At 40.7% G+C, this 27,687-nt stretch overlaps 1 protein-coding gene across 2 annotated transcripts in view; it reads left to right on the top strand.

Moving 5' to 3' along the window:
- Positions 1-27,687, top strand: part of DYM (dymeclin) — a 338,342-nt gene that overhangs the window by 68,797 nt on the left and 241,858 nt on the right. For both annotated transcript variants that reach the window (XM_032882545.1, XM_032882546.1), the window contains exon 6: positions 11,402-11,474. In XM_032882545.1, coding sequence (XP_032738436.1) covers positions 11,402-11,474 — 73 coding nt within the window. The remainder of the gene's footprint in view (positions 1-11,401; positions 11,475-27,687) is intronic.

Here is a 27,687-nt window from a genome sequence, read left to right on the forward strand (position 1 = left end):
CATTTCTTAGCATTAAAACTTATAACCAAGGAGTAGAAGGGCAGAATGGGATTCTTACATGAAATATGGGGAATATCGTATTTTGCATCCCACCTTCACGCTAACTTGTCTCTGAGGGTAAAGGCAGTGTTGCTCCTGAGATCCCTGGGTTCATTTTTCAAAACACATCTCTGCTCTCTTTAGGCTTTTTGCCTACCTACAGCTTTATATGTTGATTTTTGAGTTTTAAGAAATAAATGTGTTCCATTTACTATTGTGAGAATCTGTATTTGTTAAGCATATACTGATGTTTAAACAGAGCTTTTAATCAGAATTGTGTCTTGCATGTGTTAATTTTTGTAAGGCTAGGCTTTGTTTTTGTGGTGCTGAAAGTGCCAAGAGCGGTCCGGCTTGGGGAGTTGCAGACCTTTCCACAGAAGGTCTAACAGCAAGAACGGAGTCCATGTTTACCTCATGGCGCCTGAGAGCTGAGCCAACCAAGAACCTGCAAACCCAGCACTTTGTTCTGCTTTATGTCAAAACAGTTATACTTCCTTTGTACTTTAAAATAAATACAATAACATTGTGTTAATATAAAATTATTTGTCATACATACCATTAAGTTGAAGCACTTCAGAGATATATTGTATTTATTTTGAAGCCCAGAAGGACCCTCTTTGAACCCATGCTTTCCACTCATATCCCAGTTTGAGAAGCATGGTGTGTGTTTGTTTTTTATGATTTTATTTATTAGAGAGCACACACGCATGCGCACGCACACACACACATACACACACACACACTAATGGGGGAGTGGCAGAGGGAGAAGCAGACTCCCCGCTAAGCAGGGAGCTGGATGTAGGGCTTGATCCTCAGACTCTAGGATCATGACCTGAACTGAAGGCAGATGCTTGAGCCACCCAGGCATCCCGGGAAACATGGTTTTGTTGTACATCCTACATAACCTCAAGTGAGGGCAGTGTAAAAATGACACTTTTCAGCCATGGGGCACATTATCAAGTTGTTTATCTCACCAAAAGAGCCATCTGTGAGGTCTGATACTGGTAATTTTGTCTGTGCACTGACAGATTGTCCTCTTTTTTTATATGGAGTTAGCACTTCAGGATTTTATATACATTGTTTTGTTTTATTCTTTTCCTTTACAGTTGAGACTGCTGTTGATCCACCAGTTTTAAGTCCAGTGAATATCTTTTTGAGGTTAAAGACTTCCCATCTTTGGCATGTGTAATTATTTTCGTTTTAGTCATACATGTTGTTAGTTTGAGATATCTACTTATCACTGGTGTTAAGTCCTTTTTACATTTTCTTTTAACGTCTTTTTATAATTTACAGAAGCAATAAAATCAAATGACTACACAGATACTGTTAAATGGTTAAAAAAAAAAAACAGCTCACTATGCAGTACCTAAAAACAGCCGTTTATCATGTAGAATGTGAATCTTGAAATCAGATGTGCAGGAGACCGCGTGGGAGACTGCGCAAGGGTTGAGAGACTAGACAGTAGTACGGGTTGCTCAGAAGTTGAATTGACAGAAGCGGAGGACCACCTACAAACAGCTGAGCAAAGTCAGTTGAGGAATTTGAGGCCTTTTTTTGGTTCCATTCACTGTAATTCTGCTGTGATGAAGTGGATGTTGCCGGCACATGAGGGTCATGTGACTCTTTGTAAGCTCCCCATTTGTAATAGAAATTTGTGAGACTGTCCTGTGTGAACGTTTCCCCACAGGCTCTGTATGCGTGGTGGCAGAGTGTTTGCTAGAGGGAATTTGTATCAGTTTGTAAATATAACTCTGTCCACTGGTGCATGCCTTTGAGCATAGTCAAAGAGGACAAAACTAGCTCTGGGCAAAACTATGAAGTACTATAAAATTTTGTCTGTTTTCCTTTTGCCTTCAATGTGAGTATGGCCTTCTGTCTTGGGATCATCCCCCATTACCCCAGGGTAGTAACTGATAGGTTTTGTATCTCATAAATCCAATATTTTAAGTCCTTAGGGATATGATTTTTTTTTGGGGGGGGATATGAATTTGTAATTTGTTTCCACACACACTATGGTGGTTTGTTTCTTTATGTGTTTGATGATGTTGATTATGAGCTTTTGTTTGTTCATCTTAATCTGAGGCCCCAAATAAAGGAGGGATTTGCATTTGCTTCTAGAGGGATCTAGACTGCATCCCCTGAGGCCACTTAACCTCCTTCAGAGGTTCTTGGCTTAATGCGACCACTTGGGGTTCAGCTCCCCAGTAGCAAGCTGGCAGCACGCCTTTGTATTGGCAGCTTGGGATTGGCCTTCATCGTCTGGGTCACCCTACCCTCCAGGTTGTTTACTGCTCAGCATTTTACTGTGGATTCAAGCCACAGTCTGCTCGCCTGTGGTTGTTCTTTTTGGTTATGGTGCAAGGGTCCCTGGAGATTTCCTCTACTTTCTGGAAGCCCATCAGTGCACTAAAAAGTGTATTTTAGCCAAGAACTAGTTGTTTTGTACAGGAGGCCTCTTTGGAGTAACTGCTCTACTAATATTGTCGCCAGTGGAAGGCAATTACAGTTTCTTTACAAATATTTTTACATCTTTTTTAGATGAGGGATAGAAGTCTTTGGAGATTGAGACTGAAGATAGAAGCGTGCGCACACACACACACACACACACACACAGAGGGGGAGAGAGCTGGCTGGAAAGCCCAGGGATGTAGGGGGCACTAGGATCAAGAGCACAGAGCGGGAGTGCGGGTTTGTGCTGCTGGAGCATGCCACCTGTGCCAGCAGCGCTGCGGGTGGGCAGTGGGGGGATGGAGGACCCGGTCACCTGCCAGGAACTGACGCACATGGCAGCTAGTTAGCGCGGCTCTGTGGAGAGTAGAGAAGGGACTGGAGACTTGTTGAGTCCAGGTAAAATGCTTGCTTAACCACATTTCCTCGGCATAAAATAGTTTAATATAGATGTATTTTTAAAAATTTTATTTTGTAGGAATTGCTCTCAAGCATAGTGGATTGAACCCACATGCTTATCTTTGCTTTATTCTGAAACCCCGATAAGATATCAGTGAAGGGACTTTTAAAAAGTCATGAATTTATTATTAGTTTAAAGAGCAGGAAAGGGGAACACAATGTTAGTAACATTTTTCAAGTTGGAAAGTTGAGTAATGATGAACTCTACTGATCAGTGAAAGCTGAAGGTTAAATGCCTTTAGGGTCGGAGAACTCCAAGAAACAGCCAGTTCTTGTCATAAAACCCTGGAAAGGCTTAGGAGTTGGAAGTACCAGGTGTCTCTGAAGGCAGACACCTTGGAGGAGTGATTGAAGGAGCAGCTGGACGCTCACCTCTTCTCCAGCACCACATGCAGTCAGGAGACCACCACCTCCCTGGTTAATACTAGAATGTCTTCTCCGAGGGGCTGAACCAAGAGGACCTTCCTGTGGGAGCTCTGGGGTGCCGTGGAGGGATGGTCTACTGAGAACAGGGCTAAGAGCAAAGGCTACAAATGGAGGAGTGAGGCATCTTGACATGGCTTCTAAATGCAGGCACTGGGGTTGTACCCACTACATCCCCTTCCCTCCAGAAGGCTAATGCATACACTTCTGGAGAAAATGAACCAAACCCAGGAAAAAGATGTAGAGATGCTGATGTTTGGGTGTCCCTCCGTGATACAGCTCCAAACCCTCCAGTGTGAGCCACCACTTGGCAGGCGGTGCCTGTGCACACGGAGCTTCCATCAGCATTGGCCTCCTTCTGGCAAATAAATGGAGAATCAAGGATCCTGAACAATTGGAAACAACTTCCAACTTCTGAGAGATCAAAATGAGAAAAAGTGGTAGAAGATAGAATATTTATGGAAATTTAAAAAAATCCATAATCATACTTCTCTAATATAACTACTTTCTTTTCCTTCCTTCCTTTCTTTTTTTTTAAGATTTTGTTTATTTGCCAGGGAGGGGGAGAGAGAGAGAGAACTAGCACAAGCAGGGGGAGTGCCAGGCAGAGAAAGAAGCAGATTTCCTGTTGAGCAAGGAGCCTGACGTGGGACTCAATCCCAGAATCCTGGGATCATGACCTGAGCTGAAGACAGGTGCTTAACCGACTGAGCCACCCAAGCGTCCCAACTACTTTCCTTTTCATTCTCCTCTGGCCGAAGACATTTTTACGTTTTTATTTTATTAATTTTCTTTGAAAGATTTTTATTGTCAGAGAGAGAGGGAAAGAGAGAACACAAGGGAGCAGCAGGCAGAGGGAGAAGCAGGCTCCCTGCTGAGCAAGGGGCTTGTTATGGGACTCAGTCCCAGGACCCTGGGATCATGATCTCAGCCAGAGGCAGACACTTAACCGACTGAGCCACCCAGGTGTCGTCCCTGACTGCAAACCTTTTTGAGACTTTCTGGAAGTATATTCAAAACCCATGATGTATTCATTTAACTAAATGTGCTAGAGGTGAAACTTTTGAAACTAGTTTTGAATTCTTTCAGATGGCCAAAGTGCTTGGCTCTCAAGGCAGCTGCGTTTTACTCTTCTCTTATTTTTGCTTGGACCAATCCTTAGGGCCTGGGGCAAGCTGTAGCTCAAGAGGTAAACCTGAACTTGGTAGATGAGTTGTTTCTGTTTTATTTTTGTCTTAGTATAAAACTCAAAGATTTTAATTTCATTAGTTGAGTAATGAAAAAAAAAAGAAAGAAACCATTTGCTAGAAAGGACTCACGAAAGCATGGATTTATTCTTTTGAAATATTTTGCATATAAGATTTGTCATCTGTCTTTGCAGAAAACTTAAAGTGCTTCTAGGACCTCCTGAATTGTTTTTCACCTTAAAATAAGTGATAGTGTTTTTGATATTCCTCTCTTTTCTCTCCCTTTCTTTTCTGTTATCAGTGGAACAAAATCGTTAAACTTTATCAATAGGCTTGCTTTCCGATTTCAGACTATATCACAAAGCTGTAGTAATTGAAACAGTGTGGTATTGGCATTAAAGCAATACAGATCAATGGACCAGAACAAGGAGCCCAAAAGTAAACCCATGCATATGTGGCCAATTAGTCTATAACAAAGGTGCCAAGTATGTATACAGTGGAGAAGGGCAGTCTCTTCAGTAATAGCGATGGGAAAATCGGAGAGCCACATGCAAAAGAAGGAAACTGGAGCCCTGTCTTGCACTATACACAAAAATTCATACAAAGTGGACTGAAGACTTGAATGTAGGACCTGAAACCTTAGAACTAATAGAAGAAAACCTAGGTGTAAGCCCCCTGCTATAGGTCTTGGAGAAGATTTTTCGAATCTGACAGCAAAAGCAAAAATAAACAAATGGGACTACATCAAACTAAAAAGCTTCTGCCAGCAAAGGAAACCATCAAGAAAATGAAAAAACAGCCTGTTGAATGGGAGATGTTACTTCCAAATCATGTATCTGATAAGGGGCTAATATCTAAAATAGGGAACTCAGCCGGTGGCTCGCTCAATCGATGGAGCGTGCAACTCTTGATGTCAGAGTCATGAGTTCAAGCCCCACATTGCATGTAAAGTTTACTTAACAACAGCAGAAAAATCCTAAGGGTTCAAAAATCCTGGACCTCTTTTTCAGTTATCGTGGTGCATGGCCCCGTGAGCAGCAAAGCTTCCATCACTCTGCATGGATTGGTGCCGGAAGTCCTGCACAGGTCCAGTGCGAGTGCCAGAAGTTTTGGGAGATGGTGGAGCTGCAGATCCCCTTGAAGAACAGTGACCCTAAGGAGGACAGATGCCTCTCAGCACTGTCAGGCTTAAGTCCACTCCCAGTTCCAAGTTCTCTGTGTATGTGTTTTGGGGGATCAACAGCACTTGATGAGGCCGGGACTGTGGATATTTCCCACGTGGACATTGGGATGCTGAAGAAACTCAACAAGAAATAAAAATCAGTCAAGAAGCTGGCCAAGAAGCAGATCCTTTGAATCCTAGGCCCAGGCCTGAATAAGACTGGCAGGATCCCTTCCTTGCCGACCCACAGTGAGAGCATGTTGGCCAGAGTGGATGAAAAATAATAAAACTGGGATTTAAGAGGATAATACTTTAAATTGGCCTAGAATCTAAGTATGTGTAATGCACTACAGTACCCTGTCATGTATATATTCTGTATAGTTTGTAGTTGCTTACTAAAATCTATTTCCATACTTTCTCCGATGTACCATGAAACTGTTTTCTACCCTCTTCTGTTACCAACAGTTTTTATACTATGCTCAACATAGAAATAAAGAAGGCATATTTTATAATAGAACCTGGAAGACTGTATTATCCTTGAGTATAATTAGAAACATTTCCATTTGGCTACAATAATAGCAGACAGCCAGAATTATTACAGATTTTATTGGAATATGTGGGACACAGTCATATAAACATTGTAATGCATTAAAATGTAGATCAATTTGAATTTTAGAAAAGAGTGAGTCCATCTGCTTTTCCTTCGTTTACAATTATTTTATAGACACATACTCAGTTTTTCTCATTAGATGTTTAAATATGATTTTGTAATACTTTAGAATAATTCCAATATTAGTTTCACAATTGAAACTGCCAATTACAGACTCTACCATAGTTTTCTGAGTATAAGTTTATAGTAAATACACTCTAGCTTATGTGTCTTTCATCTTAAGGAAGTCAGTTTTGCTCTGAACTTTTTAGGCACTCGGGAAACCTGTTTTTGGAATATAGCTCTGGTATTTCTTGATTATGTTTTTAATACTTGTTTTTGGCACAGTTGAGCAGCATTTAGAAACCAACAGCTTGACTTTCTGCATGCAAAGTAAGCAACAATGAGCTCTCTGTATTTTAACATTTCCATGTTACCTGATTTAAATGACCCATATGTTTTCGTTTTTCTGGCTGCTTCTTCGTTTTCCATTAGTGCTATTTTTTCCCTCTTCCTCGAGTGAGTGCTTTTTTCATTATTCTTTTCTCCCTCTCTTCCCTTCCCTTCCTACTCTGGTGGAAGGTATTTGATTATAACATCATCCTGGTCTTCTCTGGTTCCCTCCCTAGGGAGAGTGTGGTATGTATGACCCGGTGCTGAACGATTCAGTTTCACGTGTAGATGACGGGAGTTGTAAGGGACCATGGATATCATCTGCTCTTTCACTTGCTCCTTCCCCTGGTGTCACTCACAGGGACGAGAGAAGTAAGCTTAGGGCTTTAAAGCAGGGGAAGCCCAGATAGAGGAGATTTCAGTGACCTTGTTCTACACAATACATATGATAACAGTTTGTATTTATTCATTGTTAGAGGCTATTTCTAAATTGGGTATTTAAATCAAAGACTTCCAGTATGCGTTGATGAATGTGTAACAGATCACCTTGATGTGTAAACGAATACGGGCGATTTCGTATCTCTCCCTCAGATTTACTGGGGGTTTGTATTTGGGGTCTTCAGTGAGAAATGGTTGACCGACTGGATTTTTTCCAACTTTAAAAATAGTTTGTAAGGGTTTTTGTTTTTTTCAGTTTTTTTTTCCTTTTTTTGGAGTCTGTATTTGGGTTCAAATCCAGTCTCTGCCACTTATTTTAAGTTAACTGACCATTCTGAGCCTTGATCTCTTTATCCGTAACATGATGGTGATGATCATACCTTCTCCTTAAGAGTTATTGTCAGGATTAATGTGACATGAAGAATGAAATGCTTGGCACAGTGCCTCTCCAAGAGGAGGGTACTCAGTAAATGTTAGCTATGAATATGATCTCCGAGAAGCTGACATTGAAAATATGAGCGTATTTGACTGGAGCTATAAGAGGCAATTTAAAACTATTTAAGAGAGAAAAACTGTGAGTTTAAAACTTCACACTAAACATACTGAATCTCTTCAGAGTCCTTTGCTCAAAGATCTTCAGTTTACTTTGTCACTGACCTGAAGATTTCAAGGACTTTTCAGATTCTCTTTCCTGTGAGAAATGCATGAGTGTTACTATGATTTTTGGCAGGTGAGTTTATATTTACTTGTTTTTATTGGCGCTAAGGAAGATACTTGGCTTCAAATGAAAGCTGAATGATACAAATGTTGCTTGGAAAAGAACACCCTATGAGTGACTTGCTTAATGTCAGACCTGGTAAGCAGTCAAATCTTGTCACTCTTCACTTGATACACAATTATTTGCTTCTAGCTTAGTCCCAGAAATAAGAATATGGTATTCTTTTTTTTTTTTTAAGATTTTATTTATTTATTTGACAGACAGAGATTACAAGTAGGCAGAGAGGCAGGCGGGGGAGGGGGAGGGGGAAGCAGGATTCCCACTAAGCAGAGAGCCCGTTGTGGGGCTCGATCCCAGAACCCTGAGATCATGACCTGAGCCGAAGGCAGAGGCTTTAACCCACTGAGCTACCCAGGCGCCCCAAGAATATGGTATTCTGTAGCAATGTTTTTGTTTTAGTAATAGAAGTTGATAGAGATTTCAACTGGAGATTGCCTGTTCTTGTCTTTTGTTGTTAGAGTTTTGGCCTTAAAATGGTACATTTCACTTGTATGAAATGTATTTATCATAATTTCATTACTAAGTTGATAATGATGCTGTGAATATATTCTTTAATTGACCTAAGCTGTAATCTTGGCAGAAGTCTTGGTTTAGATGGCACATGGAATACAATACAGAATCCTCTTCACTGTGTTAAGATTTGAGGGTGAGATACGCTTGCACCCTTGAAAGGACAACATCCAACCCTCTCTGGTCCTTAGCATTTGTTCCCTCACCTTCCGTAATTGAAAAACTTCTGACCACTTGGCTGAACAAGGATACGCTGTTAACATGGCCTCTGATTTGGCCCAGGATATCCTTTAGGGAATGGAGGAGTGATTTTAAGTGTCCTTACTTGGGTCTGGGTCACTGCACTCTGTAGGATGAGCCAAGGGGTGACACTGCAGCAGGTTGTATTCGGGATGTATCGTACGCCAGGAGATGAACTCGGAGCAGGTTATTGACTCACTTGGTTGTGTCGGACCACTTTGGCAGTGAGAAGGATTTTAGTTATGTCTACTTTTTATTGTGTAGCCTCCGAGACCAGTGTTACTTACTTCCAAATTCTCTTTTCTCGCTGGTTGAGCTAAGCCTGGCACTTCTAGAGTGCAATTTAATGTAGTTACTGAATTTGGTTCTTGCCATGTTTTCTTTGTAGCATTGATTGGTGCTTTTATGGTTCAGTATTCTCTTCCAGCTCTGTACTCACCTCTCAGAGGGTTACTGTGCCAGTTCCATTTATGGAAAGTCAGGAAGGAATTTCTTCATAATTTCTGAATGCCAGGTGATAGTGTGGTCTAGAAAAAAGAATTGCTAAACTTTGAAATTCCCAGTCCTTTGATGCTTTGGAAATAACCACTAGATTGGTACTAGGCCCTGGGTGTGGTTTGGCGAACACGTTTTGAGTATATGTTATGTGTTAAGCTCTTTGTCAGTCATCATTCTCAAGAAGTGCAGAGTCCAGAGGTTCCTGGGTTAAGCGTCTGACTCTTGATCTCAACTCAGGTCTTGATCTCAGGGTCGTGAGTTCAAGCCCCGCACTGGGCTCCACGCTGGGCATGAAGCCTACTCTTAAAAAAAAAAAAAAAAAAAAAAAAAAGGTTAGAGTCCAATGGCTGCCTGCCCACGTCTAGACAGAAATTATAGTATAATGTAACCTATGTATACAATGAAAGACATGAACAAGGCAAAATATTTTGTAGGTGATTATTTTTTTTCAGGGTGAGGCAGGAGATTTGGGTTTTATGGAGGAGAGGAAGATTGAGGATGATGCAGGTGAATAAAGATTGGCTTTTTAAAAAGTCAGGTTTTTATTGTTGGAGGGCATTCTTGGCAGAGGGAATGTTATTGAGGAGGCTTGAAATGGCATGCAGCAGGCCACTGGGTGTTGTTGGAATATAAATTGTGAATAAGGGGGGCAGATCATGGTAGAACGAGGTACAGGGTCTGTGTCTTGAAGCATCTGGTGACCTGTACTTACGCACTTGAGTTGTTTTTTTTTTTTTTTTGATACCTAGTGTTCAGCTAAAACAGTTGAAAAGATGTAAGCCAGGAGAGGGAAGGAGGGGGTTTAGTCAGCTGCGTTTGACAGCAGTCTAGAGTTTGGATTGGAGAGAAGTAAGATTGGATGTAGAAATACTAGTTAGGAAGGTTGAAAGAAGTTCAAGAGTGAGTTTTAATTTAGTAAGCTGGTTTAACTGAACCGAGATGATGAAATAATGACCAAAAGCATGACAAGGAGTATAGAAAAGAGGAAACATCAGAGAGGTAGGCTGTGCAATCGAGTGGACCCAGAGATTGGTTAAAAAAAGCATACACGTGAGTATCCTGGGCTTTGGCCCTGGGTTCTTGATGTGGTCCCCAAAAGGAAGTAGAAAGAAGCAGTAAGTGGGTTTCAAGTACTGGGAAAGATGGGTTCAGTTTTGAACACGTGGAGTTTGAGGTACCAGTGAGGCATCTAATTGGAGATGGCCAGGAGGCAATTGGATATAAAGATAAGAAGGAGTTCACTGGAGAGACCAAGAGGAGAACTGTCGCTGTAGCAGTCACCAGCATGTTAGTAATGATTGGTGAAGGAGGACACAGGGAGTGGGAAGAGGAGGAAGTCAATGGTGGAACTCTGGGGAACGCGCCCATAGTTGAAAGATATATTCTGAGGAGGCAGATTGTGGGAATGAGTAGAAAAAGATATAGACTGGAAACAAGGTGTTGTAGGAACCGAGGGGAATAAGAATTTCGTGAAGGAATAGGTGTCAGTAGTGTCCAAAGCCAGAAGTCACATGAGCTGTTGGTTGGCTTTGGAAATTAGACCGTCATTTAGAGCGGTTTGGGACAGAGAAACATTTCTACGGGAATGATAATTTGCCTCTTATCCTTGCCACTTACTCTGTGACCTGGGAAAGCCATTTTACCTCTGGCTCTTAATTTGTAAAGGGATGGAAACCCTCTCACTGTGTTTCAGTCTGTGATCTGTGGAGCCCCACAGGTTCAGAAAAGGTGCTTTGAGGGCCATCAAGGAGATCTGGTGTTTGATCAGATATTTACTGGGGGGAAGAGGTACAGGCATTCTATTGACTCAAACAGAGCAGCTAGGGCAGCTTGATTTTTTTTTTTTTGTCTGTTTTATGTATTTTACTTCAGTGTAAGATTTCATTTGGAAAAAACACAGTATAAAATAAGATTTAAAAACTACTAGTCTACAGGGACCATAAGAGACGGACACATTAAAAGTTATATAATTAATAGCTAATGTTCAAAATTCCTATACTAAATGAAGATCATAGTATGTACTGACTTATGGTTTGGATTTTATTAGAGGTCACCGTTAGAGTCCGAGTTTATGTGATAATAACAGTTGTTATTCTCATTAGGAATGAAGACTGAACTTGTACAAAACTCTATTCTATTTCATATTTTGTTAAAAAAAAATTTGTGTGTCTTATCAGGTTCTGACTCTGAAGATCTTTTGGAAGAATTGCTCTGTTGTTTGATGCAGTTGATCACTGATATTCCACTCCTGTAAGTTCTGGCCAAGCCAGGATTTGCTTTGTCTTCTTTGTATATTGAAGATGGTGACTGATCATGTTGAAGAGTTTGTGAACGCAATTCCTGTATGCTGTAAAGTGTTCTTTTTAAAGCAGTTACTCTCAATTTTTTAAAAAAATTGTCTCTCTGGAGCCTTTTCAGACATTTTTATAATGGCCTCTCCCCACTAGTGAAATTTGAATACCCCGGATACACTGAATGTCTCTTTATGTACTGTGGCCCTTTGGAGGGCCACAGATCATTATAATATCTGTGAAGTTTTTCACCCCTGAAGAATCAGTTTTCACTGTCTTAGGAGTGATATCACCCCATGGAGAATGCATATTTTAAAGGAATTATTATTATTTTTTAAAATATTGTATTTTTAAGTAATCTCTTAATTAAGAGCCAACATTGGGCTCACATTTAATAATCCTGAGATCAAGAGTCACATGCTCTACTGACCAAGCCAGTCAGGCACCCCTAAAGGAATTATTTTTTGAATAAAGAAGAAGAGTGTAAGATTGATCATGATGGAATTGCTGTGAACATGGGGATATCATTGCATGTGTGCTGCTTGCCTGTGGCCCACAAAGGAAGGACCAGGTATTCGTGAGAAGACGGCCTCCCGGCCTCTGTTGTGCATAAGTACAGCATCCAGAATTGTAATCTAGATTTAGAAACGAGAACCACCAAGCCCTGTGGTAGGTCAGTCTGCTGATGTGCACCTGGAAGGCAGGGCTGAAGCCACTGAGGAATCACCCGGTGGCGAAGGGCACAGGGGAGAGGGTCCTATGCAGGTGGAGCTCGTGTGGCAGACACAGGTAACTAGAATTTCTGATGTCCTTCCTTGCCTTCTTTCCGACACATCTCCAGTATTATTTGCGGGCCATTGTGTGCCCCGCTTAGTTCTCAGGCCCCACGGGAACTAAATGTGGCCCTGTGACGTGGTTTGGGCCAGTGCTGTGTGAGCAGAAGTTGTGAGCTTGCAGGGTGTGTATCTCCAGCTTTTTGGCCTGCTGCCCTTCTCTTCCTTCCTGGGATGCAGAGGCAGTGCTGGGGCCATCTTGAAACGATGATGATGAGTGCCACATGCAAAGAACAGGGTCCCAGGAGTATGGGATTTGAATGATGCTGTGGAACTATTATACGAGCCCTACATGGCTTATCTTTGGATTTCTTCTTAAGTGCAAAAAAAATAGACACTTATTTTGGTTCAGCCACTGTGGTTAGGTTTCTGTTACATGTGGTCAGATGTGGGAAGGGAAACACATAGATTGTCTACTATTTACTTGTCATTGTATGTGTGATGCTTCATGTGTTCTTGACTTAATTTTTAAAATAGTTCCATCTCTATTGTGTTTATGTCATTACTAAATGCCTGGGGTTTAGTATATATCCTCAGTGAGGATATTCTTCTCCCCTCCTTTGTTAATAAAATGTCTTGGTGAAGTTAAGGGGAACGGAAGTAGTAAATCTCTTGAGCTGGTAAGTAAGACTTGAATACGGTGAATGGACCAGTCGCTTAAACACTCTTGAGGAGCAAGCAGACGGTGTTGTAATATATCAACATTTCAGTGTTTTAATGTGTTTATACTTTTTAAATGAACTGAAAATGCACAGGCAACCAGATGTCTTGTATTATGTACACTCAGCTTTAACCAGCTGCTGAAACAATTTCTTATGATTTAATGTTCTTGGAACTCCATCCTACAAGAAGGTTTGTCTTGGTAACAGTTTCCATGTGAAACCGAGTTACTATTTAAATATTTCATTTACTATAACCATCGTGCAGTGTTGTGGATCAGCTTCTGACTGAAGGGGGATTATGAACTTGAAAAGTGGGGACGCTCCCATTCCTGACTGTCCTCAGTCTCAGGGTAGACTTGGCACGTTGGCACGTTTAACGTCGGCGTGCCCCCGCACCCTCAGCAGGTGTGCAGCAAGAGGAGTGCGACGTTTGTGTCCACCCAGGGCAGTTCAGAACTCACTTAAACATTTCTTGTGAGGCTGTGAAATCATCCCGTTAATATTGGAAGCCAGTGATTACCAAGAGCATAGACAGATACTTAGAGATCTATACACTAAGTTTGAAATGATTCTTTATTATTAAGAGAACAATCAACTGCAGTGGTTTAGGTAAACTCCCAGAATTTGTAGGAATTCACTTGTAATAAAGCTTGACTTTCAAGTAGTTAGTGGATACGCTTCTCAGAAAGATTGGGTGTGTTGATAAGATACTCATTCTCTGAGATTCTAATCTTCAAAGTCTCATTGAAATACACATCTTCTAGGAATCCTTTCTAAATTCCATACCTCTCAGGATTTATATATTTAAAATAAAGATTAAGTAATTCACAGGCTCATCACTTGATACTTTTCAGCGTATATTGTGTTGATCCCACTGAAACTGAAATGAATCTGCCAGAAGTAAAAGCCTGTTTGTGTTATACCTTGCCCATGATCTTAGGGAAGTGCAAGGGAAGAGATAAAGTAAGATGAAGGTATTTTCCTGAAGAGGCTAATAGAAAGCGTAACAGAAAGAACGTGGTTTGGCATGCCAGGGTCGAAAGCACAACACTTAGAAAATTTGTGACGTGGATCGGTTCTCATGGTGTTACTGTTGAGACGCTGAATGAGACCCCGGTGACTCAGCTCAGTGACGGGGCTTCGGATGGTCCCGGCAGCCGAGCCATATTGCTGGGTGGGCCCAGTACTTAGGTTTGCTCATGATGCTTAATATGAAGTGGAAGTTATTTTGAGAACTTTTAACCTGTCTTTTTATCTGTTTTCGGTGGTGTTTTTGTGAAAGCCGTCACTGTTATCTGTATATGGTGATATTTTTGTCAACTATTTCTTGTCCTGCCCCTTTCTCTAGTGCCACCATTCCAAACAGGTCCCTGCGAAGTCTGCTCGGAGTGGGCCATTCTGCTGGCCCCGGGCCAGACATACAGCCTCTTCCTCTGACATCCATTTCTGTGTTCTTCTTAGCAACCTTTCAACTCAACCGTTTAGTTCTTAGCCTGGCCCTCATTTGCAGATTTTCAGTTATAATTTTATAAGAATGTTTTTCTTTTTTTTTTTTAAGATGTATGTATGTATTTATTTATTTATTTGTGGGGTGGGGGAGAGGGAGAGAGAGTGAACACGAGAGGGAGAGAGAATCTCAAACAGATTCTGCACTGAGCCGGATGTGGGGCCCGATCCCGCACGAACCTGAGATCGTGACCTGAGCTGAAACCAAAAGTCAGATCCCAACTTACTGAGCCACCCAGGTGCCCCAGAACATTTATCTTTTTTTTTTTTTTTTTAAATAGTTCTATATTGATAAAGCTGAGACATTCCTAGTCGATTGCCTTCACTGCCTTTTTCTGGGTGTGTCTAATTGTGTAATGTGACTTTGTCTACCGCTAGTACGGGGGTACTGTTGTTATCTGCTGACCTTGTCCATCTCCCTCCTGCTGCTTTAGCCACATCGGTGTCCATGCTAATATGGGACAGACCAACCCACCCCTGTCCCCAGGGCCTTTGCCCCTGCTGCTGCTGCTGCTGCTGCTGCTGCTACTACTGTTTCCTCCTTGACTATCTCCTCTCAGATATCTGCCTGGCTCCTTCCTGACTTTCAAGATTCCTTCTGCTCAGGGGAGGTCTGCTTCTGAGGAATAACTGCTCAGACCACCCTAACATAGGAGCACGCTTCTCATTCTCTGTTCTGTCATCTGCTTTGTTCGTTGTCTTTATCCTGAACACGGCTTTGCCCGTTGTCTGTTATCTCTCTTGCTTGTATTTCTCAAATAACATTAGAAGGATGACTGTGAAAACAAGGACTAATCTCGTGCCTGCATTGGTTTTGCTCACTGCCGTTACCCTTAGTATTCAGGCTGGCGTGGCATGTGGTAAACTCAACAAATATTTGTTGACTGAGTAAGATGGTAGGGGCACAACCTGTTCAGTGCGCTTAAAGCATTTTGTTTGTTCGTCGTCATCTAGTCTGTACAGAAACACAGCATGGTGCTAAGGCGCGTTCCATTGCAAATGCAATGGCTCAGAGCCCTTTCCAGTTGGTATATTGTATTATACAAACTAGGTGTCTCATAGACGGGAAAAATAGAAAGGGGCTATAGAAGCAGAAACACTGAGAACTAAAATCCTCAGATATTTGCAAATAGCAATATTTGAGGAAGTGGTAGATGAGTTATATAAATGTTGAGTGTTCCAGGACTATGTAGTGAGGGACAATCAGCTTTATAGCTCAGCAGTCCTTACATTTTCCCTTAACAGTATAATAATCTCTCTTTTGTTAAGTTCATTCTGAAAAACGTATATTGGGACTATGGCATTTGTCTGTAAGGTACTAGGCCCTAGACAAAGAAAGGTGTGGCTTCTGGAGCTTAGAGATGGACAGATAATATAGAAAGATAGTCCATGAGGCACCTGAGTGTCTCAGTCAGTTAAGCGTCTGCCTTTGGCTCAGGCCATGATCCCGCAGTCCTGGGATCTAGCCCGCATCGGGCTCCCTGCTCAGTGGGGAGGGAGCCTGCTTCTCCCTCTGCCTGCCGCTTGTGCTCTCTCTCCCTGCTTGTGCACATTCTCTCTCTCACCAATGAGTAAAATCCTTAAAGATAGCCCAGGAGGAGGAACTGTTCCTAAGTTCGAGAGTCATTTGGAACTGTAGTGATTAGTAGTGACTGTGTCAGCAAAGAGCCAGAGAGGGGCCTGCTCAGGACCTCTTGGGTGTAAATAATGTATCTGAAGAATCACAAGTGCATTTAGTTTGAGTAGAGCAGACAGGTTGTGGGAAATTAGGGATGGACAAACTGTGTTGTTCGACGGGGCAGAGACTTTATTTTTTTTTTAAGGTTTTATTTATTTATTTGACAGAGAGACAGTGAGAGAGGGAACACAAGCAGGAGGAGTAGGAGAGGGAGAAGTAGACTTCCTGCCAAGAAGAGAGCCCTGCTCGGGGCTCGATCCCAGGACCCTGGGGATCACGACCTGAACTGAAGGCAGAGGGTTAACAACTGAGCCACCCAGGTGCCTGAGCCTTGAATTTTAGAAGGACTAACTGTTTGATTACATTTAGAGTTCTCTGTTTATTAAGATGTAAAAGAATATGTTCTTTCATATTTATATTTATATATATACTCTTTATATAATACTTTTTAATATTTTATATATATTATATATATATATACTCTTTAAAATCCATTCTGGAAGTATTTGGGGTGGAATGGAACTGATAAAGAATCTTATTTATGAGATTTGCTTTCTTCGTAGGGTTTCTGAAATGTAATAAAATGATAGGAAATGCATATTTATGATTCAACCCGTAAACTTATGACATTGGCTTCACTGTTAAACTGTGGAAAATTTGAACATTGAAAACTCTTGTTGCTAACCGTGAGAAGGTGGTTCAAGAATGTGAAAAGCCGTGAGCGGTTAATGGAGGAGAATGAAGGAACTGGAGGGACCTGGGTTGGCCTTGAAGGGCTTAACTGTTGGAAAAATGCCTTTCTATAGCCCTGCCTGTTGATACTTGAGCACCCTCCAGATGCAGCCTCTGCAGAGCGGATGCCTAAAGCAAGTCAGCGTTTAAGTTTTAGGTGCTGGAAGGGAAATATCTAGTATAGCTTTCTAGTTCAATCAGTGAAGTATTTAAGTCCTTACAAGCACTGAATTAAAGGTGATAGCATTTCCATACTCCAAGACAGTATTATATATTAAGTTCACAATAGCATTTTAGGTGGAAAATTGATGTCTGGTGTGGTGAGGAGGGGAGGAGCTCAGTTAAATTTTTGAAAATATGCAGACCTTTACATGTTTATTGAAGTCTGACTTAAATATAGCTAGTACTACAAATAATGTTGATTTTAGGGGTGCCTGGGTGGCTCAGTCATTAGGCGTCTGCCTTCAGTTCAGGTCATGATCCCCGGATCCTGGGATGAAGCCTGGCATCGGGCTCCCTGCTCATCGGGAAGCCTGCTGCTCCCTCTCCCACTCCCCCTGCTTGTGTTCCCTGTCTCGCTGTGTCTCTCTCTGTGAAATAATAAAATCTTTAAAAAAAGTTGATTTTGTAAGTTACATGCTCAGATTGTTCATAACTCGTGAATTATTGTTCATGATTATCATTAAGAAGTGTAGAAGTATTCTGTAATAGGAGAAAAACCTCTCTGGTTCTGAATGCAGAAGATGAGGCTCGAATCTGGCTCTCCTCCTAACTGGCAATGTCACTCCACACCTCCGGTTTCTCATTTTGAAAGTAGGGGTAACAGACCGGAACTCATTTCTTGGAAAAGACATTTTGAAGACATCTAGTTCAGCTGTTCAGTATTTTAGAGAAGGAAATTGAAGTGCCTCAGTTTGGAGACCAACTTCTGTAGCTGTTGGAGGAAGAGCCAGGCTGTACGTACCTCGTGTCCTTCAGTGCCGTGGAGGGGACAGTGGCCGAGAGGGAGCGTCTCCTCCTCTGTCTGGTGTCCTCACTGCCTACTGTGTTGCTTCAGACTGTGTTGGGGACCAAAGCAGTGCACTTGAAGATGCTTTTGTAAATTGTAAAATGCTTTAGGATTATAAAAGTGTGTTGTCTTACCCATACTAAGTACTCAGAAACATTGAATATATTTGCTTTCTGAGTTAATTTTCCTATTTTAAATTTCTCAGTATAAAAGAGTAGCAGTAGCTCACTAACAAGTCCATTAGGCATAGGACTCGGGATGTGAGAGATTCAAAAGAACAAGGCTGACTCATCTGGAAGCTGAAGGAAGTTTCTGTAGTGCCTGGCTTCTTAGGAGGGCTGGTGCTCTCCCAGCATTAGGTGTGACAGAAAGACTAGCAGCCGCAAGAGCCGGGTCCTGGATCCTGGCTGTCATTCTGCCTGTGTTTGCCTATTGTAGGTTATGGGCTATTTAGAGCCAGATGAGCATTGGGTTTTTAGGACCAGAATTCAGCTTTTCTTTATTCTAGCCCTTTCATTTTATATATGATATCACTCAAGTGCAGAGAAGGGAAGTGATTTTCCTAAGGTCAGTTTGCAGGATTCGTAGGTGGCCCTGAAAACACTTGACTCTGCCTTGAAAGAGTTTTTACTCTTACAAAGCCAAGACTGGTACAGAATACATTTGTTACTTTCTTTTGCTGTTATTAATACATGAATGGCAAAGTATGAATGTGGCAGAGTACACTAATAATTGCAAACTTTCAATTCTACCACAAAGAGTTAATTTTCTTCTTTTTAATTTTTTGTGTGATTTATATATATTAATTTTTTTTTAAAGATTTTATTTACTTATTTGACAGAGAGACAGCAAGAGAGGGAACACAAGCAGCAGGAGTGGAAGAGAGAGAAGCAGGCTTCCCACTGAGCAGGGAGCCCCATGCAGGGCTTAATCCCAGGACCCTGGGATCGTGACCTGAGCTGAAGGCAGATGCTTAACTGACCGAGCCACCCAGGTGTCCCCATAGTATGATACTTACATATATATTTCCTCATTACAAGTGAAATTGAACATCTCTTCATATATTCAGAAGCCATTTCTAACTTTTAATGAAGGTTTAGTAATCATTTTTAATTCCTGAGAGCTCTTTTCCACTGATTGTTTCCTCTGTTTTACGAATGCAGCATTTTCAGTTAGTATGACAGCACTATGGACACTCATATGACCATTTTGGTATATTTGCTTTATTATTATGTATCTATCTTTTTTTAATATTATATATGGATCTTATCAATCCAGTCTAATTTTTCATTTTTAAGTTTATCTTTAAAAACTCAATTTGTTGAACTTTATTTCAGGAATATATGTGGCTATATTTTTATTGATACATTTGATGCAGTGTTAGATGTAGAACACTAGTTCTTTGAGAAATCTTGAAAATGTGGAGTGGATATTGAGTTTATTTGATCCACCCCCTTGATTTTTACATATGATGAAGTTGACAGGGAAGGTGGCTAATGGAGCTAGTGAGTGACCATTCTGAGAGCAGAATCCAGATTTTTGATTCCTAACCTCCAGGTGCTTTCTGTTCCACTGTTAAGACTTTTATAAACAAGAAGCATTCCCATGTCTTTGATTTTGTTACCTTTGAAAACTAGCCACCACCACCACTGACGGTATCTTTAACACGTTCTACCACTTTTTAGTCTTCCCTCGTGTTTCACTTTCACACTCTCTCTGGTGGCATGACACTGATATTTCTAAATTTTGGTTTTAATCCTTTGAACTTGTCTGTTGTTTTTGTTAAACTTATGTTCCATTTACATACTGTCCGGTTTCTTACCCAGTAGTAAGTCAGAAGAGGATGTTTTTTTCCTCCATATTCGTTGACTTTGTCCTTAGCCAACACTAACACCCATTTCATGAAGGCTTTTGTCTTTATCCAAGTGTTCCACTCTGCCTTAGCAGAGCAGCACAAGGTCAAGGCGCCTGTCTTTTTTTTTTTTTCTTCACATGAAATTAATAACTTGCTCCAACAGTAGTTTGTTTTAGGACATTTCCAGCCCAGATGGTGGAAAGTTCTTGGGATAATATGGCAGCCAGAGCAACACTTTGGCTTTTTAAAGTTGACTTTGTTTTGGCGATTGTGTGAGAAAATCTTCTGAAGATCATACAAGGACATTAAAACAAGAAAGATCTGTTGGCTTAAAACATTTTTCATCTTCTAAAAACCACCACACTCAGCATGGTAGCATTTTGGTTTCTTTCAAGTATTGGCTTGTCTGGCTCTTTTCCCTGATTATTTGGCATTTAGGATAGGCCAATTAATACATTTTAGATTTTGTTTTCACAGAAGTCTAACATTGCCTTGAATTCCCTTTTTTGAGCATTATAGAAAGTTACAGCAAGAAATGACAGTAGAGATCATCTTGCCTGATGTACTTATTTAAAAATAGGAAAACTGAGACCCAAAGGGATTATTTGTTGAAATTGAAAGAATGAGTTTAATAGGGAGCTGAGAAGCAGAGCCTGGGTCTCCTGATTTTGGCTCAGTAACTTTTATAGCATACCACAATCTGATTTAATTTTGTTTGCTCTTATTTCAATATGTCCTTAGAGTTGAATCAAGAAAAGTTTAATTTTAACGTTTATGACAGTCTTCTATTTTTAGTTTTTGATTAATTTAATTTTAGAGCATATTGCTTAAATATCCAAACGCATGAAAATATATGTGAACAGTTTCCTGCCTACGCTGGTCCTCCATCTGTCCAGCTGTCCCATTTGCTTCCATAAGGAACCACTGTGCTTAGTGTCTTACATGTCCTTCCTGAGGATGTTTCATGCGACGTAGATGTGGTTATGAACACAGAATCTTATTTCTCCCTGCGGTCACACAAAAGGTGGGAAATTGTACATACTGTTTTGAACTTTCCTCTTTTTCCAGTTGAAAGTCTATCCTGGCAGCTTCTGTACACATGCATTTAAAGAGCTTTCTCATTTTTGTTATGAGCATATTCAACTACCCCAAAGTTTACCCTTTCAGAGTATATCATTAGGTGGTTTTTAGTATATTCACAAAAGTTGTGAAATTGTCATCACCATCAGATTTTGGATCTTCACCACCACGCAGAGAAACCCTGTACCCATGAGCAGCCACTCCTCATTTCTCCCTCTGCCCGGCCCTAGGAACAGCTAATCTGCTATCTCTGTGGATTTGCCTTTTTGGGACATTTCCTACTAATGGACTTAGACCTAGGCTCTGTGGTCTTTTATGTCTGGCTTCTTTCACTTAGCACAATGAGTTTAAGGTTCACCCCTGTTGTAGCAAGTCCCAGTACTTCATTCCCTTTTATTACTGAGCCGTATCCCATTGTATGCGTACACCGCATTTTGTTTATCCATTTGTAAGATGGTAAACATTTGGGTTGTTTCTGTTTTTCGGCCATAATGAATAATGCTGCTCTGAGCACTCCTGTACAAGGTTTTGGGTGGACTGGGCATGTATCTACAAGTAAAATGGCTATTCATCTGGTAATTGTTTGTTTAACTTTCCTCAGAGGCTTCATCATTTTACATTCCCATTAGCCTTGCGTGTGAGCTCTATCTAATTTCCTACATTCTTCTCATTCTTCTTAAAAAAAAAAACAAAACCAACAACAGTATGATCTGTGGTAGGCAATATCAAATTATATGTAATCATTCCCCTCTTTTTGGACATTAGAGTTATTAACATTGGTTTTTTTTTGCTCCTATCCATTGCTCATTTTCATATTGGGGCCTCTTGTATCTGTTTCTAGGATCCATTTTATATTAGGAAGATTAGTTCTTTGTGACATGAATTGAAAATATATGTTTTTCTAAATTTGCCTTTTGACTTATTGGCTTATAGTGTGCTTTTGTTTTGCCATAATAAAGTTTTAAACACGGTTTTTAAGAATTTGAATTTATCTGTCTTTTACAGTTTTTAGGCCTTCTGGATGGGCTTTTTGGCTCAGTGCTAGCCTTTTTTGGCCCTTTTTTCCACTGGTTGCCTTCGTGCACTTTTCATTCTAGCCCCATTTGGCTTCCTTAAATATGCTAAATATCCTTAAATAAAAATGTTTCTAGCTCAGAGCCTTTGCATGTGCTGTTCCCTCTCTCTGGCAGACCCTTCTCTTGCCTCCTTACTTCTTTCAAGTCTTTGCTCAAATGTCAACTTCATGTGGAGTCTTTTTTTTTTTTTAATTGTAACACATCTTTGATTGATTGTCAGTGGCCCCCCAGATTCATTCTCCTCCTCTTTATTAGACTTTGGCTGGGCAGAAGCTGTCCAGGTAAAGGTGTTGCTGGTCAGCCTCGCTAGCCAGCTAGATCGAGATACACGTGTACCCCAGGAAGTGATATATACAACATTTCTATTACCTAAAAAGAATTGACGTGCCTTGGAGTGATTTTTCTCTCTTCTCTCTGTTGGGAAATGATAGCAGAAACAAACTTGGAAGTACGTGCAGAGGGTGACAGAACTTCCTTTCCAGCATGGCCTTTGTATTTTATTAAGTAGATCCTGCTTTATTGGATTGTTAAGTGGCAGAGAAATGAACTTTGATCTGGTTTAAAAGATGATTTTGGACTTCTTTTATAGTGGTTTAGCATAACTATTCCTTACCCTTCCTCCCTAACCAGGTACTCCTGTCCAGCCTGCATGCACTGATTGTTTCCTTCAGAGCACTTATAACCTTTTAGTTTATTATATATATTTATTTGCCTGCCCCTCTAGAATATAAGCTCCAGGAGGCCTGGCATATAATAAGTGCTCAGTGAATATTTGGAATGAATGGTTGGAAAGGCCTTCTATAAAGCATGTTATAAGAGAACCTTCCATCTTGTCCTGTAGGGTTTTTTTTTTTTTTCCCTTTAAGATTTAAACTTCTGATATATTTGGGATTTCTTTTAGTTTAGGGTCTGAGGTATAGATTCAAGCTTTTGTTTTTTTCCCCCCCTTTTAGAAGGCTATATAGTTGTTCCAACAGTGTGTATGTATCTCACTATCTTTTTAGTATCATACTGATGAAGTCCATTTATAACTTGTATAACAATGATTTACAAATAAGAAATGCCTGCTTGTCTCCTCAGTAGATGTTTTCTAGGAAGATCATTGTATTCTCAGTCATTATCAAATCTGAGTGACTGTAATATATTTAAACTGCTTTTTATTCTGTGCACACATAAAAAGATGCTAGATGCTCTTCTTTCTAGGTAATTTTTTTGTTTCTCTAAATCTTATATTTTTATTCATATTAAATGGTATGTTGACATGTGGAATAGCTTGGTTTTTGGCTCATAGTTGTAGGCTATTTTGTGAATAGGAATCGCAAATGCTGTGTGTGCTCTGCCACCAAGCTTTACATTGAGTGAAAAGTTTTTTACCGAAGTATGTATTTGCTTTTTATGGTTATTACAAATTAGAGGTGCCTGTGAGTGTTGGAATGATGTTTGTTTCTTCTGTAGGAACAATATTTCTAGGTGTAAAATCTTTCAAATAGTGTTTAAATGCTTTTAATGACTAAATGCTTTTAAACGATCTGTGACCATGCACTCTGCCAGTATTTAAACGTTTAACTTACATCTTTGATGCGCAAATGTGATAGTTAATTTTGTGTGACAGCTTGACTGAGCTGAGGGGTGCCCAGAGGTCAAACATGATTTCATTTTTTCTGGGTGTGTCCATGAGTATGTTTCTGGAAGCAATTAGCATCTGAATTGGTAGACTTCATCAAAAGATCAGACTCACCAGTGCTGGGATCATCCAGTCTGTTGAGGGCATGAGTAGAACACAGAGATGGAGGAAGGGTGAATTTGCTATCCTGCTTGAGCTAAGACATCCGTATTCTACTATCCTTGGACACTGGTGTTCCTGATTCTCGGGCCTTCATACTTAGACCAGGGTTTTTCTGGTTCTCAGGCCTTTGGGTCTTGATGCGTACTGTACCACTGGCTTTCCTGGGCCTCCGCCTTGCAGATGCCTTGTAATGGAACTTCTCAACTTCTGTAATTGTATGAGCCAATCCCTTATAGTAAATCTCTTTTTGTATATGTCTCTTCATATATTGTGGATTGTTTCTCTGCAGAGCCCTAACTAATACAGTAAGTGTGGCTAACTTACTGCTATGATCTGAATGTTTATGTCTTCCCCGAATTCATAACCTCCAAAGTGATGGTATTTGGGGAGGTGGGGGATGGTTAGGTCATGAAAGCAAAGCCTTAATGGACGGGATTAGTGTCCTTGTAAAAGATACCCAGGAAAGGTCCCTTGCCCCTCTTCCACCGTGTGATAACAGCAAAAAGATGCTCGCTGTCTGTGAACCAGAAGTGTAGCTCTCATCAGACTCTAAATCTGCAGGTGCCTTGGTCTTGGACTTTCCAGTCTTCAGAACTGTGAGAAGAGAGTCTTTTGTTTCTAAGCTGCCCAATCTCTGTTAGTTTTATTGCAGTCCGCAAGCACTAAGATACTCATGTTGGATTGTTTTTCCCTAGTGGCAGTCTCTGTTACTTTGACTTTTTGCAGTAAAGTGAGAGAGAGAGGAATCATTAAGATGACCTATGGTCAAAACGAGGTTAGATATTATCCTCAGACTATTACTTATGAAATTTTTTCCCCAGGAAATTTCACAGTAGAGATAATCAGTTTGGAGCAAATGTGTCTCCCACTCATTTTCTTCATGCCCTTCCCATTTAAAAAGTTTAAAGTAATAAAAATGGTCCTATAATCTCATCTCTCAGGGTGGCTTTTTAAATTTTTTGCCTGTTAGCATCTGCATGCATATATTCATTCATACGGTACATAATCTTCTGCTGTCTTTGCTCAGTGTTGTGTCATGAAGCAAATAGTTCCATAAAGTATGTTTCAAAAGTAGAAGGGATAATGTTTTGTGAGGCTAGCCTAACCCCGATATTAAAACCCAACAAACATTACATAAAAAGAAAGTTACAGACATCTATCTTTTATCAGTATAGGAGAAAAATCTCTTAAAAATAAACAGTAAGTTGGGGCGCCTGGATGGTTCAGTTGATTAAGCGTCCAACTCCTGGTTTTAGCTCAGGTCATGGTCTCAGGGTCATGAGATCAAGCCCCACGTCAGGCTCCACGCTCAGTGCAGAGTCTGCTTGAGATTCTCTGCCTCTCCTCCTCCCTCAGTCCCTCCTCTGGCTCATGCTAGCACTCACTCTCTCAAATAAATAAGTAAAATCTTTATTTTTGTTATTTTTTAAAAATGTATTTATTTGAGAGAGAGCATGCACGTGTGCATGAGAAGGGGGGCAAGGGAGAAGCAGACACCCTGCTGAGCAGGGACTCTGATGTGGGGCTCGATCCCAGGACTCTGAGATCACGACCTGAGATGAAGGCAGAGGCTTTAACCCACTGAGCCACCCAGGCGCTCTAAATAAAATCTTTAAAAAAAGTAATTAGTAAGTTGTATCCAGCAATATATGGAAAGGGCAGTACATCATCATCAGTGCGGTTTACCTGAAGAATGTGATATGGTTAATACTGGAAATTCAATCAACGCAAATTGCTACATTGACAGAATAAATTAGAAAAGCCATATGAGGTGTCTCAGTAAGTGTGGAAAAAGCATTTGACCAAATTCAACATCCATTCATGGAAAAAGAAAAGTGTTCTTGATTTAGGTTGCTATCACTGTGTCCGAGTTCTAAATCTAGAAGCCTGTCTTTCTTGATTAGTCTTCGTCTTTCTTGCCCGCTTTGAGCATCCGGTCTGTCACCGGGTGCTGCTAGTTTCATTTGTTTCGTGTCATTCAAGTCTGGTTGCTTTGCCGTTCCTTCAGTCACTGTTTTCCTTGGGTCTTCACAGGGCTCCAGTGGGACAGTTTATTGCACACGCTTTGTTTCTTGAATTAATTAAAGCATTTCCCCACTTCTGTACGTCCGACTTCTGATGCCCCCTTCATTCCACTGTCCCTGATGTTGGACACGTCAGGCAGAGGATTGAGTCGATCACATTCTTTGCTTCAAGGGTCGTTATCATCACTGGTTCCTGTGAGGCCCATCACTCCCAGCATTTGGTGTTAATCCATTCGCTTATTCCCCTTTATTCCCATTCCTTGATCTCCTTTCCTGTAAACAGCCATTTTAAATGTGTTTAGTGCATTGTTTATTTATATATATGTGCAACTAAATGTTATATGTACGTGGGTTTTGTTTGTTTGTTTGTTTTTAAGTAGGGTTCATGCCCAGTGTTAGGAGTGCAGGTGCAGCCGGCATGGTGCCTGTGACTCCGAGGTCTCTCGACGTTGTGCTTAAGCTCATTGCTGGGGCTGTGGTCTCATCTGAAGCCTCATGTAGGAGGGGGAGAGCCTGCTTTCTAGATTCCCACTTGCTGTTGTCAGGATTCAGTTACTCAAGGGAAATCGGACTTCAATTTTTTAGATGTGGACTGGAGGCCTCCTTTATTAGTTCTTTGTTGGGTGGACTTCTCCATATGTCAGCTCACAACAAGGTAGCTGGCTTACCGCAGATAAAAAAAAAAAGAAGAGGAAAAGAAAGGCAAGAGAGGGTGCCCAATGCAAACCATGGTCATTTTGTAAATTTACCTCCACATGGTAGTGGCATCCTTTCACTTTTATGTTTATTAGAAGTGAGTTACTAGATTCAGGCTGCACTCAAGGGGAGGCCATACACAAGGGCGTATCAATGGCAGGAAGCAGGATTTATTGGGGTCCTTTTAGAGTTTGCCTACCACAGTCCTCAAACAGTTTCTGCGAGTTTCTCTTTGGCGTATATATGTATGTTGGGTCATAGGTTGCTGTCTGAGGATGACTGCTCTGGTTAGTATTCCCATCAGCACTACTTGAGGGTTTATATATCACCATATGCCTACCAATACTTCATATTTTCCAGGGCAGAAAAGGGTATCACAGTGTTTTAAGCTGTTAATATACTTTGCCCTTTTTTCCTAGTGGAAATTCCCTTTATGTTCCCTTTATGTTTGCAATCTTTTTCTTGGTCGTTTGCAGGAGTTGTTTGTAACATTCTAGATAGGAGTTGTTTGTAACATTCTAGATAGGAGTTTCTTATTCTTCTAATCTATCATCTGCTTGTTACCTTTGTCCAAGGTTTCATTTGTTAAGCAATAATCCTCAATTTTAATGTGATTAAGTGCATTTTTGGGCTTTATGGTTTTGTGCTCTCAGGCTTTTAAGAAGTCCTTCCATGTGGCTTATGTTCCAAACTTAACCATCATATGTTTTCCTGTGTTAACTTTAGCTTTACCATTCACATCCAGGTCTTTAACCCATCTGTAATGGAGCTTTAAGTGTGTTGTTAGATAGGGACCCATCACTGTTATCTTTGTAAAGGAGCCAGTTGTTCTTAGCACCATCCTCCGTGTAGTCTCTTCTGTCCTCATTGATTCGTGGATCCATCTTTGTTGTGTGTTGTCTACACCTGCCCCACAGGTGTGAGCCATATGTTTGGTTCTTAGGTGGGTTTCATTCATTTGCCTGTTTTGTGTGTGTGTGTGTGCAAATAACCATGCTGTTTTTATTGTTACAGCTGTGTGGCATGGCTCGATACCTGGTGGTGAAAGTCCCTCTCTTCACTCTTTATTTTCAAGGTTGCCTTGGCCTTGTTTACTCTTCCATAAAAAGTTTAGAGCCACTTGAGGACATTCCTAAAAAAGTTCCTGACTTAACTTTAGGATTAATTTGTGTAGAATTATTATTTTCATGGCATTAAGTCATTCTATTCATATCATCCGATGTGTCTTTTGTTTT

Source organism: Lontra canadensis, unplaced genomic scaffold, assembly GCF_010015895.1.
Source record: "Lontra canadensis isolate GAN:19392208 unplaced genomic scaffold, GSC_riverotter_1.0 scaffold82, whole genome shotgun sequence".
In the NCBI taxonomy this organism is placed as follows: Eukaryota; Metazoa; Chordata; class Mammalia; order Carnivora; family Mustelidae; genus Lontra; species Lontra canadensis.